General features: G+C 42.3%; 1 protein-coding gene across 3 annotated transcripts in view; it reads right to left on the reverse strand.

Annotated features, from left to right (window-relative positions):
* MID2 (midline 2) overlaps nucleotides 1–1,558 on the reverse strand; it is an 82,396-nt gene extending 80,838 nt beyond the window's left edge. Inside the window, exon 1 of one of the 3 annotated variants that reach the window (XM_004440463.3) lies at nucleotides 1,275–1,558. Coding sequence is in view for 2 of the 3 variants with exons in the window: in XM_087427367.1 (XP_087283493.1) it covers nucleotides 643–646 (4 nt within the window). In the remaining variant the exon portion in view is untranslated. Of the gene's footprint in view, nucleotides 1–642; nucleotides 1,098–1,274 lie in introns of those variants that run through there. The other 2 variants (XM_087427367.1, XM_087427366.1) reach the window with 2 other exon arrangements.
* Nucleotides 1,559–15,640: the final 14,082 nt, after the last annotated feature.

Raw genomic sequence — 15,640 nt, forward strand, 5'->3', positions numbered from 1 at the left:
GAAAAACCCCACCTCTCCCGATTCAGTCGCAGTCTGTCCTATGGACATATGTAAGTTTTCCCGCTCCCCCACTGAGCTGGTTTCACAGCTAGGCCAGAAATAAGGAACCACCCAGGCGGGGATGTGAGGATCGCTCCCCTGGCAGAAAAGGGATTAAGTTTCGCTGGGCCTGCCCGCCGGCAGGGTGTCCGCAGCATCTCCGGCCGCTGCAGCAGCCACCGCCGGGCAGACGGCCTGCCGAGGGGCGCCGCCCGGGCCGAGGAGGCTGCCGGCCGCGGGAGCGTGGGAAGGCGGCGGTGTCCTTTCCCAGACTCGCGCCCAGGCGCCGGGGGAGCCGGCCGGGCTGCGCTGGAGGCCCCGGGCCGCCCCCGCCCCGCGCCGGGAGTGCAAACTCCGTCCCAGGAGGGCAGCGAAGAGAGCCCGGGCCCCCGCGGCGCAACGGGAGCCAGGGCCGGGCCGGAGCCCCCGCCGCTGCCGCCACCTCGAGCCTCGCGGGCCCCCTCACCCTGCCCTGCCGAGCCCCGGAGCCCTCGGCCCGCGCCCGGCCCCGGCGGCACCTGAGAGGCGCCGGGGGCCAGGGCCGAGCCCTGCGCGGGCGGTGGCGCTTGGCCCCCGGGGCCGCGGCGAGGGGGCGCGTTTTACCCATTGCGTTCCCGGGTGCCAGCCATCTCCTGGGCGCGCCCGTGGGCGCCGGGCGCTCGCCTGCCTCTGCCGCGAGCGGGCTAGGGCTCCGGCGCGAGCTCCCGGGCCGCCGCCGCCGCTGCTGCCGTTGCCGCCGCCGCTCTAGGCCGCCGCCCGCCTTCGCCGCCGCCGCCGCCGCCGCCGCGCAGCAGCCGGGATCCGCCCGCCCGCGCGCCCCGCCGGGACAGCACGGCGGTCGCGGCGCTACCGCGGCTGGCTCTCCCGAGCCAAACTTAAGAGTTTTCGCCCCTCAGTCCAGGGGCAACACCATGACACCACGGCAGCACCACACTGTCATTTCCGCCGCCGCAGAGGGGAAAAAAAAGGCAATCTCTACGAAAAGGGGGGTGGAGTGAGGTGAGGGCAAGCAGGGCTGGGGCTGACGCCCCCAGGGAGCACGGAGAAGGGCCCCGGCAGCAGGGGCGCTTGGCCACCTTCCCGGCTCACCTTCCGCCGCCCCCGCCGCTCCCAGCTCCCCCAGCCCCTCCTCTGGAGGCGCGTTTACATGTTTTCTCCCCTGGCAGGAGTGACCGGAGAAACCTGAGCAAGCAAAGGCAGCGGGTGGGTGGGGTTCGGGTTACTACTGTACCTACCAGCTGATTCCAGCAGCCTTTTCTCCAGCGCCCTGTCATCTTGAAGGAAGACACACCGAGAGGGGCCCGAAAGGGCGTGTGTGTGCCTGTGTGTGTGAGAGAGAGAGACAGAGCGCAGAATGTGTGTGAAATGCAGAAAGAAGACTATGGCCAAACTCTTCTCCCACCTGCCAACCCCTGGTCCCACAAACCCCCAAGTTAGAGCAACGAAAAGGCCTTTGCAACTGGCTATGAGAAGAGAGTGTCTAGGTCCACCGCGCAGGTCCTCTGATGAAGCTGCTCTATGCAAAGTTAACTACAGAGTAAAACAAAAATAGTGGAGGAGACAGAAAAGGGCAGACAATTGAAGGAAACCCAACCCCTCTTTCTTTTTACAAAGGGAGAATGGCAGTGTTTTATTGGCCTTGGGCAGAAGTTGTGGGGATGGATTAAAGCCACCAAAATCTTAAAAAACAAACAAACAAAAAACCTGTACAAAGTACACCAAGTGCACATTCAAATCCTTGATAGGCAAAATAAGAGGGTGGTTACTAAGAGGACAATGGGCCAGATGCCAGCTCTCCAGGTATTCAACCTCCCTAATAAGCTAATTGGTCCATCTGGAACCCAGAAGCGCTCATTGGTCTGGAGTCAGCCTGTCGACTGACATGTCATTGGCTCAGAAACCACTACCCCACTGACAAGGAGGACGGGAGAGGGAAGGAGGAGGAGGCCCCAGAGGAGAGTCCCTACCTAACATGGGGTAAAAGGAGAACAAAGTGAGAAAATGGGAGGAAACACACTCACCCCCCCGCCCCCCCAGGCCTCCCATTACTGTGCATGGGAAAGAGTCCAGAAAAATTAAGGTAGCTCTGGGTGTATCCCATCAGGGAACCAATAGTAATTAGCCAACACCCCGTTAAACAATCTGTTAGAGAGCACTGAGGTAGAAACGAAGGCAAAAATCCAAACCAGCCTATCCTGATGAAAGTCTGGCCATAAGAGAAGTAAAATTTGAGTCACACCAAAAGCACAGGCAACAAAAGCAAAAATAGACAAGTGGAACTACATCAAACTAAAAACTTATGCGCAGCAAGAGAGTCAACAGTGAAAAGGCAAGAATGGAGAGAAAATATTTGCAAACCGTATATCTGATAAGGGGCTAATATCCAGAATATATAAAGAACTCTTACAACTCAATAACAAAGCAAGTAACCCAGTTAAAAAACAGGCAAAGAACTTGAATAGACATTTTTTTCTAAAGAAGATAGACAAATGGCCAATAAGCATTTGAAAAAATGCTCAACACCACTAATCATCAGGGAAATGCAAATCAAAACCACAATGAGATATTGCCTCACACCCATTAAGATGGCCATTATTTAAAAAAAAAAGAAATTAATGAGTGTTGGCAAGGATGTAGAGACATTGGGATCCTTGTACACTGTTGATGAGAATGTAAAATGGTGCGACTGATGTGGAAAACAGTATGGAGGTTCCTCAAAAAATTAAAAATAAAACTACCATATGATTCAGCAATCTCACTTCTGGAAATATATCCGAAAGAATTGAAAGCAGAATCTCAAAAAGATATTTGCATCCCCATGTTCATTGCAGCATTTAGAAGCAACCTAAATGTCCATTGACGGATGAATGGATAAAGAAAATGTGGCCTATACATACAGTAGAATGTGGCACATACGTTCAGCCTTAAAAAAGAAGGAGATCCTGCCATATGCTACGACATGGCTGAACCTTGAGGATAGCACGCTAAGTGAAATAAGCCAGTTACAGAAGGACAAATACTGCATGATTCCACTTATATGAGGTATCTTAAGTAGTCAAACTTGTGGAAACATAAAGTAGAATGATGTTTGCCAGGGGCTGGGGGGGAGGGGCTGGGGGTCAGTTCTGTAAGTGTTGAGTTTCAGTCATGCAGAACTGGGGTGGGGGAGCTCTGGGGTATCTGATGTGCAACAATGTGTATGTGGTTGACAGTATTGTACTGTACACTTAGAAATTGTTGGGAGGGTGAATTTTATGTTATGTGTTTTTTGCCACAATAAAAAATTAATGTTTTAGAAAGTTAATGAGTCAGAAGTAAACTGATCCTAATATGATAGGAGTGGATAAATAAAAATTATATATAGACACATTTTTATATCTGATATATGTATATATCAGAATTGTTAAATGAAAAAAGCAAACTGTGTATGGTTTGCTATTACTGTGTTAAAAAGAAGGGAAGAGTATATATCCACATGTGCTTGTATATGCATAGACTCTTCAGTCAAGATACCTAAGAAACTGATTACACTGGTTGCCTGGGGGTCAAGCATAGGAGGGAGAAGTATTTAACATTGTATATGCCCTTTTGTATTGTTTGAATTTTTTATAAGGCCCGTGTGTTACCTTTTCAAAAACAATTTTAAAAGGAGGAGGAGCATGGAGACAGAAAATAGAATAGAGGTTACCACCAACGGAGGGGAGGGGAGAATGGGGAGTTATTGTTTAATGGTTACAAAGTTTCTGTTTGGAAGGATGAAAAAGTTCTGGAAATAGTGGTGAGGGTTACACAGCATTGTGAATGTACTGAGTGCCACTGAATTGTACACTCAAAAATGGTTCAAATGGTAAATTTTGTGTTATGTATATTTACCACAATAAAACAAATAAAAAATTAGAAGAAAGAAGAAGGTATACAGAATGAGAAGAGATTATTGTATTTGTGTAAGAAAATAGATATATGTGTATGCCAGTAAATGCATAGAAAAGAACCTGGGAGCACACTGTAAATAGTGTGAGCCTAGAATTTCGGTGCGTATTGAGATCTTTCAGGTTTGATTCTATATAACTGTTTGAATATTCTAAAATGAGAATTTCTTTTGTAGCTAAAAAATAAAAATTAAAGTATGTCTCAAAGAAACCCAGAGTTGAGTCAGAAGTCAATTGATCCCTGAGAATTCTTAACCTCACTTGATATGATCCCCACAGAGAGCTGGAGAATTTTCTAAAATGTGAAGTGACCACTTTCATCTCGGACACACCTGAACCAAGCTAGCTAGCTCTTGGCAGAACTGGCACTTGGAGGAGATATGCTGTTAATGGCCTTTATCATCCTTTAGAAACCACCCTTTTCTTCACTTTTTAGCAGTTTCCACTTCACCTGAGCTTCCAGTGCTTTCAAGCTAGTTCCTGGTTTACCAGAGCACTATACAGAGTGCTCAAACCCCATCTTCCCTCCCCAGGCAGCAGCCCATATTCTGGACCTTTCCTTTCCCTCCTCAAAACTTAACCGCTTCTGGGTTCCTTTCACAAAGAACCTTACTGATTAAGGATTTCAATCAGCTAATTCGAGCTAAATGTTAATAGCTTCATTTGTCTCTCTATTAGTAGATAATATTTTAATTTTAACAGAGGCCTTCAATGTATTAACTCAAAGGAATGACTAATAGTGTGTGTGGGTGGGGATGGGGGGTGGGGAGATTTTGCTAATCACATCACATTAGCGGCTGCTTTGAAAATATCCCCACTTTCAGTGGTTTTATGCAAATTATCGCTGTAAATGTTTTATATCTGGCAGGAGATGCAAAATCGGCTGGGAGTATGTGATGAAATTATTTGTTTATAATTATTTAATGGTTACCTTTGTATATAACATGCGTTGATCCTATTAAAATAAATCGGGCCCATGGGAAAAAAAAAAAAGACATTTGACAGATTCAACTTGAGGTGTTTAATTGAATTAATCTGAGGCAGACTCACCACACCACAGTCTCAGAGTATGAAAGGGACAGCTCATGGGCACTTTTTTCCATCTAAGAATGGGGGGACAGGGGGAACGGCTCCAGATACTTTCTACAGAGAGACGCACAGAGCCCAGTCTGTTTCAGAAGGAAAAATGACAGAAGGGAGATTTTGTTGCACTGCAGAATTGTTGCTTCTGCAGAAGGAAACCTTCATACTGCTCTCGAAAGAAGAAACTAGTTGTCTGAAATCCAGAGGTTGACCTAAGGCTTTTCTAAGCGGGGGGGCTCTTAACAGGATGGTGAGAAGAAAAGTACTTTTGGCACGGGCTCATCAATAGGACATTGTTCTAAAACTAGTTGTGAACAGGCCATGTCAGCTGCTTAAGAGAGTGGTTCAAAATAAATATGTTCCCAGTGTGGAGAAATGCCATGCTCCTGGTACTTTTTGCTCTCCTTTGATCTATATTTTGGTATTGCTTTTATTAATTTTGTAATTTATCTGAATTGTTGTGTTTGTTACAATAAACACGTATTTTTGATATCTATATTACATTCATAAATATTTTCCTGGAGTTTTGATTATCTTCAGGCCCAAGCCTAAATTTTCCTGTTGGCTATGCCTTCCTAACCAGCACCCTAGGTCACTTAGAGTCTGGCTTCTGTGAAGCCATATCCTCCTGGTTTCTCTCCCATCTCACTGCCGGTTTCTCAGACTCTGTTGTTTCCTCTTCCTGCTCTTCTACCTCCCAAGTAGGAGTGTCCAGGCTCAGTCCTTGGCTTACTTCTCCATCTACACTCACTCCCTAGGTGACCTCCTCTAGTCCCATGGTTTTAAGTACGATCTCCATTTTTATTTCTCCAGCTCAGACCTCTCACATGAGTCTAGACTTGCGTATCCACCTCACTATTTGACATCTCCACCTGGCTGCCTCACAGATAGTGCTAACATAATGTGACTGAAAGAAAACTCTTGGTTTCTACTCCTCCCCATCTCAGTAAATGGCACCACCCAACTGCTTAAACCACACACTGGATGTCATCCTTGACACCTTCCTCTCCCCAATATCCTACGTTCAATTCATCATCAAGTCTTAGTTTGGTCTCCCCACTTCCACTTTTGCCCCCTTGCAATCAGTACTGCAGCCAGAGTGATCTTTTCAAAATGGAAATCTGATCATTTTACTCCTTCCTCTCAATGCCATTAGAGTAAAATTCAAGTTACTTAACGTGTTCTGTAAGACTTGGCATTCTGACACCCTTTGAACCACCAGTTCTTGGCAACCCCAGATACTTTGCATGTTCTCTTCCCTCTGCAAGAGTGTTCTTCCTTCCACTCTTCACATGGCTGTCTAGCTCCTTCTCCCAGGTTACACATCACCTACTCACAGGAGCCTTCCCTAACTACCCTATCTAAAGTAACCCCTTCATATCAGTCTCTAATACAACACTCTATTCATTTCCTTCAGGGCACTTATCACTAACTAAAATTACCTTATGAGTTTATTATATGTCCCCCCCATGCACACACACATTAGCATATACATTTCCTGAAAGCAAGAACTTTGTCTGTCTCCATCACTGCTGTATCTCCAACACCTAGAACACTACCTGGCTCGTAGTAGGTGCTAATATGTGCTGGATGAATGGCAATAAACAGGAAGGAGTGTGGTCCAGAGATGACCTTCACCACCCTGATACATATTTAACCCAATCTTCAATCTGCAATGAGAATATCGCGCATGGAAAGGGCCTTTTGGCAGAACTAGTGCAATTATAGCAGATTCCTGCTGGGAAACCAGACACATTACGCAGGGCCTCAACTGCCTATAAGACAGTAATTCTCAAACTGACTCAAAATATTAACTAGTGTTCTGAAAAAAAGAATTTGATCAAATAAATTTAGGAAATGCTGCACACTGAATCTCTCTCTCAGAGACTCACAGCACACATTAGCATATTTTTTCACCCATTTCACCCACCCCCCACCCCCAACCTCTGGCAACCTCTAATCTGTTCTCTGTATTTATGAGCTTGTTTTTTTTAGATTCCACATATAAGTGAGATCATACAGTATTTGTCTCTTTGTCCAGCTTATTTCACTTAGCATAATGCCCTCGAGTTCATTCCATGTTGTTGCAAATGGCAAGATTCCATTCTTTTTTTTTTTTGTGTGAGGAAGATCAGCCCTGAGCTAACATCCATGCTAATCCTCATCTTTTTGCTGAGGAAGACGGGTTCTGAGCTAACATCTATTGCTAATCCTCCTCCTTTTTTTTCCCCAAAGCCCCAGTAGATAGTTGTATGTCATAGTTGCACATCCTTCTAGTTGCTGTATGTGGGACGTGGCCTCAGCATGGCTGGAGAAGCGGTGCGTCGGTGCGCGCCGGGGATCCGAACCCAGGCAGCCAGTAGCGGAGCACGTGCACTTAACCGCTAAGCCACGGGGCGGCCCCTCCATTCTTTTTTATGGCTGAGTAACATTCCATTGTATGTATATACCACATTTTCTTTACCCATTCATCCGTTGATGGACATTAGGTTGTTTCCATACCTTGGCTAGTATAAATAATGATACAATGAACATGGGGTACATATATCTTTTCAAGTTGGTGTTTTCATTTTCTTCAGATAAATACCCAGATGTGGAATTGCTGGATCATATGGTAGTTTTATTTTTAATTTTTTGAGGAACCTCCATACAGTTTTCCATAGTGGCTGCACCAATTTATATTCCCACCAACAGTGCACAAGGGTTCCCTTTTCTCCATATCCTTGCCAACACTTGTTATTTCTTGTCTTTTTGATAAAGGCATTCTTACAGGTGTGAGGTGATATTTCATTGTGGTTTTGATTTGCATTTCCCTGATGATTGGTGATGTTAAGCATCTTTTCATGTGTCTGCTGGCCATCTATATGTCTTCTTTGGAGAAATCTCTATTCAGATCCTCTGCCCATTTTTTAATTGGATTGTTTGGTTTTTTCCTATTGAGTTGTATGAGTTCTTTACATATTTTGAATTTTAACCCCTTGTCACATATATGATTTACAAATATTTTCTCTCGTTCAGTAGGTTGCCTTTTCATTTTGTTATTGGTTTCCTTTGCTGTGCAGAAGATTTTGTTTGATGTAGTCCCACTTGTTTATTTTTGCTTTTGTTGCCTTTGCTTTTGGTGTTAAATCCAAAAAATCATCACCAAAACCAAGGTCAAGGAAGTTACTGCCTATGTTCTCTTCTAGGAGTTTCATGGTTTCGGGTCTTAATTTTTTTAATTTTGGGGAGTTAATTTCTGTGTATGGTGTAAGATAGTGGTCCAGTTTCATTCTTTTGCATGTGGCTGTCCAGTTTTCCAAGCACCATTTATTGAAGAGACTGTCCTTTCTCCATTGTACATTCTTGGTTCCTTTATCATAAACTAATTGACCATATATGCATGTGTTTATTTCCAGGTTCTCTATTCTGTTCCATTGATCTATGTGTCTGTTTTTATGCCAATACCATACTGTTTTAATTGCTATTGCTTTGTAATATAGTTTGAAATCAGGGAGCATGATGCCTCCAGCTTTGTTATTCTTTTTCAAGACTGCTTTGGCTATTCCAGGTCTTTTGTCTTTCCACACAAATTTTAAGATTGTTCTGTTTCTGTGAAAAATGCTACTGGAGGGCCGGCCCAGTGCCTTAGCGGTTAAGTGCGTGCACTCTGCTGCTGGCGGCCCGGGTTCGGATCCCGGGCGTGCACCGACGCACCACTTCTCCGGCCATGCTGAGGCCGCGTCCCACATACAGCAACTAGAAGGATGTGCATTATGACATACAACTATCTACTGGGGCTTTGGGGGAAAAATAAATAAATAAAGAAAAATAAAAAAAAAAGAAAAATGCTACTGGAATTTTGATAGAGATTACATTGAATCTGTAGATTGCTTTGGGTAGTATGGACATTTTAACAATATTAATTCTTCCAATCCACGAGCACGGAATATCTTTCCATTTATTTGTGTCTTCTTCAATTTCTTTCTTCAGTCTCTTACAGTTTTCAGTGTACAGATCTTTCACCTTCTTGGTTAAATTTATTCCAAGGTATTTTATTCTTTTTGATGCAATTGTAAATGGGATTGTTATCTTAATTTCTCTTTCTGATAGTTTGGTATTAGTGTATAGATATGCAACAGATTTCTGTATATTGATTTTGTATCCTGCAACTTTACTGAACATACATTAGCATATTAAGACTTTAAGAAGTTTTATTTATTTCCTGCCAGAAATAAAACCTATTTTAGCTTTGTTTAGCATTTCCCAAATATATTTGTCTGTGGAACTTTCATGTTCTACTCACTTATTAATATCTCACAGGACACTAGCATCTCTCAAAATATAGCTTTGGAAACACTGTGATAGATAAATATAGATATAGAAATGGACACTAGCATCTCTCAAAGTATAGCTTTGCAAACACTGTGATAGATAAATATAGATATAGAAATGTATATCTATAGATACGTATGTCTTTAGATATATATAACACATATTAATCAGAGTTAACTTAAGATCCATGACAATAAATTCCAACTCAAAGATATCAGTGAAATGAGGTCAAGTGGAATTCAAATTTAAAATAAGGCAATGGTTGGAGATGTGCCTTCTGTTAATATCAACCTGTTAGGAGGATACTGGCCTGTGATGGGTTAAGAATGCTGCTCTAAGTTAGTTAAATCTTCTGGCCTGAGTGAATTACTCCCTAGGCTACTGGGAACCTGAAAATAAGGTCAATAAACCAATGTCAGTGATCCTTGGGAAATTGTACACGTGGGAGTAGTACCAGTATCAGATCCTCAAAGGCTAGAGATGAATGGCTTTCAAAAGGGGAAAGAAGGTGGGCTCTGCAAACTACAGACCAGTGGGTTTAATGTTGATCTGAGGCAAGGCTCATACTAGTGTTCCTCTTACCCATTTCAGTACTTCTTTCTGTTCCTTGAACTCTCCAAGCTCATCCCTGCCTAGGGCCTTTGCATTTGTTGTTCCTTCTGCCTAGAGCAGAAGTGGGCAAACTTTTTCTGTAAGGAGCCAAACAGTAAATATTTTAGGCTTCATGGGCCATGGAGTCTCTGTCACAACTACTCAGCTCTGTGCAAAAACAGCCATAGACAATGCATAAAAAATACAACTTTATGTACAAAAACAGGCCATGAGCTGGATTTGGTTCAAGGGCCATATTTTGTCAACCTGTAGTGTACTTTGCCAGGATTGTTACATAGCTGATTTCTTTTTGTTCAGAATTCAGCTCAAATATCCTTGTCTTGGAGTATACTATCCAATCTAAAGTAACTACACATTTACTTGCTTTCAAATCTCCCATTTTTAATTATTTCCATCGCACCTATAAGTAACTTGTATTTTCTTATTGACTTGTCCCTGCCCCCCACACACCAGAATAATAATAACTTTTGTTGAGTTCTTATTATGTGCTTGACACTGTTCAAAGCACTTTACATATATTAGCTCTTTTAATCTTAATAAAAACCTCTTGATAATAATTCTTAGTCTCCCATTTTATAGATCAGAAAAACTAAGGCTCAGAGATTAAGTAATTTATCCATGGTCACATAGCTTAGCAGGTGGTAATTCCAGGATTTAGACCCAGGCTCATAAGCATTATGCTATTGTGATGTTGTGATTTATAATAAGAAATATATATTTAGTCTTTGTCTCCATTTCTGACACAGAGCTCCTAAAATCCTTGGAATTTCCTAAGTGATGAGAGTGGGAAAATGTGCCTTTTGTTATGTTAATGAGGTGACTTGTGGACCCCACCTAAGGATGAAGCCTGGTTGCCAGGAGAATCAAACATGTGATTAGAGGGTCAGAACTTTCAGTCCCACCCTCCCCTCACCCCTGACCTCCAGGGAGGGGAGTGAGGTTGGAGGTTGAATCAATCTCCAATGGCCATGATTTAATCAATCATGCCTATGTAATGAAGACTCCATAAAAACCCAAAAGGACAGGGTTTGGAGAGCTTCCGGATTGGTGAACACATGTTAATGCTGGGAGATTTGGCACTCAGAGAGGACATGGAAGCTCTGTGCCTCTTCCCACATACCTTGCCCTATGCATCTCTTCAATCTGGCTGTTCCTATGTTGTATCCCTTTATAATAAACTTGTAATCTAGTAAGTTAAATGTTTCTCTGAGTTCTGTGAGCCACACTAGCAAATTAATCGAACCTAAGAAGGAGGTCATTGGAACCTCCAATTCACAGCCAGTCTGTCACAAGCACAGGTGACAACCTGGACTTGTGATTGGCATCTGAAGTAGGGGGGCAGTCTTGTAGGACTGAGCCCTTAACCTGTGGGATTTGATACTATGTCCAGGTAGATAGTTTCAGAATTGAGTTGAGTTGTAGGACACCCAGCCGGTGTCAGAGAATTTCTTGGTGGTGTGGGGAAAACTCCCTGCCACACATCCGAATTGGAGCCAGAATCGTAGCTATACTGCATCTCAGTTATAAGCTCCATGAGAGCAGGGATCTTTTCTTGTTTACTAATGATGAACCTAGAACAGAGCTTAGAACAATGCCTGGTGTACAGTAAGTGCTCAACAAATATTTGTCCATTCAATAAAAATTCTAGGACACACAGATTGTTAAAGGGAGACAGTTTTCACTGAGTCAGATTATCCTGGTTTCCTTCTTTGATGAGGGCAATCTATAGGGAGAACAAGGAAATAGGAGTAAAATTTTGGTTTTCTTTGAATTTTCGCAAAGCATTAAACAAGGTCTTTCCTGGAGGCATTATTTTACTAGACCTTTCAATGTCATTTAACACTGCTGCTCTTTTCTTTCTTTTTTTGGTTTCCACGACACCACACTTTCCTAGTTCCCTTCACACCTCTATGACTCTTCTTACTTTGTCGTTCACATGATCTTCCTCCACCATCAACATGTGGATGTTGACCAGAATTCTATCCCCGGTCCTTGGTTCTTCCCACTTTCCAAATTCTAGATACTCTCATCCATTCTCATTGCTTCCGTCTTTACCTTCGTTCCAATGACACACAAGTCTACATCTCCAGGCCAGAACTTTATCCCAAGCCTGAAAAATACCACAAGTACCTCAAGTTTAACATGTTCAACACCAAACTCAGTATCTCCTCTTCAAACTTATTTCTTTTCTCATATTCCCTGTCTCAACTGATGGCATCACCCAGTCACCCCCATACCAGAAACCTGAAAGTCATTTTTGCCTTCTCACTCTCTCTCACTGCCCCCATAGCTAAACCGTGACCGCATCTTGACAGTTTTACTTCTGAAATATTTCTCAACTCATCACATACCTAGTAACTATAACCAACTCTTAGCTGGTCTCCCTGCCTCCAGTTTTGACCCTATCCAACTCTCCACAGCAACCAGAATTAGCTTTTTAAAGTGCAAATGTGATCCTGTAACTCCCCATTGCCTACAGGATGGAGTTCAAGTTATTTCAGGGCCATACAAATCTCCTCAAACTTGCCAGCTTCATCTCCCACTACCGTCTCATTCACAGCTAACGTTTCAGTGATACCAAACTGCTTGCAATGTTACAATTATTCAAACACTTCTATGCCTTTGCTCATGTGGCAGCCTCTGCTTTGATGCCCATATCCTCTTGCTGCTCACACCCCCTTTGCCTGGCCAACTTCTTGTCAACCTCTCAGGCTCAGCCCAGGCATCATCTCCTCAAAGAAGGGTTCTCTAAATGTGCCCCATCCTGGACTGGGTTAGATGTCCCTCTTCTGTGCTTTCAAATCATCCTGAACTTGCTTCTACCACAGCATTTGTTCCGCCGTATTTTTCTTATCTATTCAAATGCTTGTATCCCTCATTAGACGATGAGCTTCCTGAGAGCAAGAACTATGCTTTATTCAAAGTTGTACCCATCACACTCTATACTGTGCCTGGTACATAGTAAGAATTCAATAATGTTTGATGAATCAGCTATTTTATGGCCATACTGTTGGCTCGAGTTGCCTTATAACACCCTTAATTCTTTTTCATACAAATAATTGTTACATAGTATGGTAAGTATGGCAATGATAGAGGTAAAACAAAAGAAAAGAAGAGGGACATCTAACTTGGCCTGAGATGAGGAAAGAAAGAGAAAATGTACCAGTTCAAACTGAGGCTGCAGTGATAGTAATAGAGTATGTGGAACCAGGGAGGATATAGTTTGGGTCTATTCTACATGGTCAAACTATGCCCAAAAACATTTCAATCAGTGAGCTAAGTTGGATTATTCAATAAATGGCAGTGGTTTAGAAAAGATATAGCCAAACCTCAGGAATTGTTAAAGGAGAAGGGAAGATTTAACCAGGATAAGGGAAGACTATAAGGGATTTGATGGTTTTCCTCAAATATTTGAAGGGCTGTGTTATAGGTTGAATTGTGTCCCCCAAAACGATATCTTGAAGTCCTAATCCTTGGAATGTCAGAATGTGACCTTATTTTTGAATGGAGTCTTTGCAGATGCAATTAGGTTAAATGAAGTCATATTGGCATAGGGTGGGCTCTTAATCGAATATGACTAGTGTCCTTATAAGAAGAGGGAAATTTGGTCACAGACACAGAGGGAAGACAGCCTTGTGAAGACAGAGGCAGAGATTAGAATTGCGCTGCCACAAGACAAGGAACAGGAGCCAGCAGAAGCTGGAAGAGGCAAGGAAAGATTCTCCCCTAGAGCCTTCAAAAGAAACATAGCCCTGCCAACACCTTGACTTTAGACTTCTACTCTCCAGAACTATGAGACAATGCATTTCTGTTGTTTTAAGCCAACTGGTTTGTAGTACTTTATTGTAGCAGCCACAGGAAACTAATACAGGTTGTCACAGAGCAGAGGGAGCAGATTTGTTCTCTGTAAGACCCAGTGGATAGAAGATACAGGGAGACATAAATGCTTCTTTATATTGAATGGAAACCTAATAGTTACATGTTCAAAGATATATTGAGCAGCTTGGGAGCTGGCAAGCTCCCCACCATTGGAGGTCCAGGCTGGAGATTTGTGTGACAGAAGTTATAATGATAATAATAATAATAATACAACTTCCATCGTATCCTGATTTGAACGAGCCAACTTCAAAAAAATGTTTATAGACAATTGGAGATATTTGAATGCTCATTGGATATTTGATTATATTAAGAATTTTGTGTTAAATTTTTAAGTGAAAATAATGGCATAATGATTATAATGAGTGAGAGAAAGAGAGAGATCTTATCTTTTAGAGATACATATTGAAGTGTTTAGGAAGGAAATGATATGAGTGTCTAGAATTTGCTTTAAAATAATCCAGAAGAAGGAGAGATGAGTTGGTGTGCAGATGAAACATGATTGGCTATGTGTTGATAGTTGTTGAACTGGGTGATTGATACATAAAGGTTCACTTATACTAGCCTCTCTACTTTGTGTGTATTTGAAATTTTCCATAATTAAATGTTTAAAAAAAAAGCCACTGGCTACCATGTACTAAGCATTTATGATATCCAGAAACCATGCTAAGTGCTTGTAGAGCATAATCTCAATTTAATCATGGCACATAAAAAAGACAAATAAAAAGCGACATATTCCTGTATAGAAAGGCACAGTACTGTAAAGATGTTCTCTTTGAATTAGTCTGTGTAATCAAGATGAAGAGAAAGTTCAATTTGTTTGGACTGCTTGAATTTTCAAAAGAATATATCTGTGTCAATTTGTATACTTAAAAAAATCTCCACAACAGCCCAATGGTGTACTATCATATCAATTTTATAAATGAGGAAACTGAGGATCAGAAAACTAAAGTATTGTCCAATGTTGTACAACTACTAAGTAGCAGAAGTAGGATTTGAACCCAGGTTTCTCTGACTCCACTATTGTGTGTTTTTAATGCTCTTGCTATTCAAAGTGTGGCCCAAGGATCATTAGCATCGTATCATAGGAGAGTTTCCTAGAAATGCAGAATCTCAGGCCCCCTACCCAGACCTACCAAGTGAAATTCCACATTGAAGTTTGAGAAGAACTGCATATGCTATAGCATTATCCAGGGTATTTAAGCACTGGCACGATGATTAAACCCGATCAAGGGTTCTAAACCCTGATTATTCATCTGAACAATTAGTTCAATTTTAGAAATACTGATCTCAGATTACACTGCATTGTACCTCTGGGGTGGGACCTGAGAATCTGTATATTTACAGGTCCCCTCAGATGAGCTATCAGGCTTGAGAAGCACTGGAAAATGAAACCTATAAAGAGCTTTTTTGACTCTTATATTCTCTAATTCCTGATAATTTTGCAGGGGAGGATGAAGAACTCAGTTATGTGCAACTGTGGAATATTATTTACCTATTCACTGAAGATAATCATTTAGAGGGGGATTTAAGTTTTCTTCTAAGGAGTGAAAATGGAGACCAGATGAACAGAATGAGAAGACTAGCAAACATATCAAAATACATGACAATTATTATATACATCTCATATTTTATTTCAAGGAATTGTCAATGTATACATATACAATAAAATAAGAAACAAACTTGTGACTACAGAGCAATTTGATTGGTTTTCATTAGTGCCTTATGTAAGTAAAAGTCGTTATACTGGAGTTTATTTTTTCAGTGTATACTGAGTCTCTGTCCTC

The sequence above is a fragment of the Ceratotherium simum genome, chromosome X, assembly GCF_057802395.1.
Source record: "Ceratotherium simum simum isolate JZ-2026a chromosome X, ASM5780239v1, whole genome shotgun sequence".
NCBI lineage: Eukaryota > Metazoa > Chordata > Mammalia > Perissodactyla > Rhinocerotidae > Ceratotherium > Ceratotherium simum.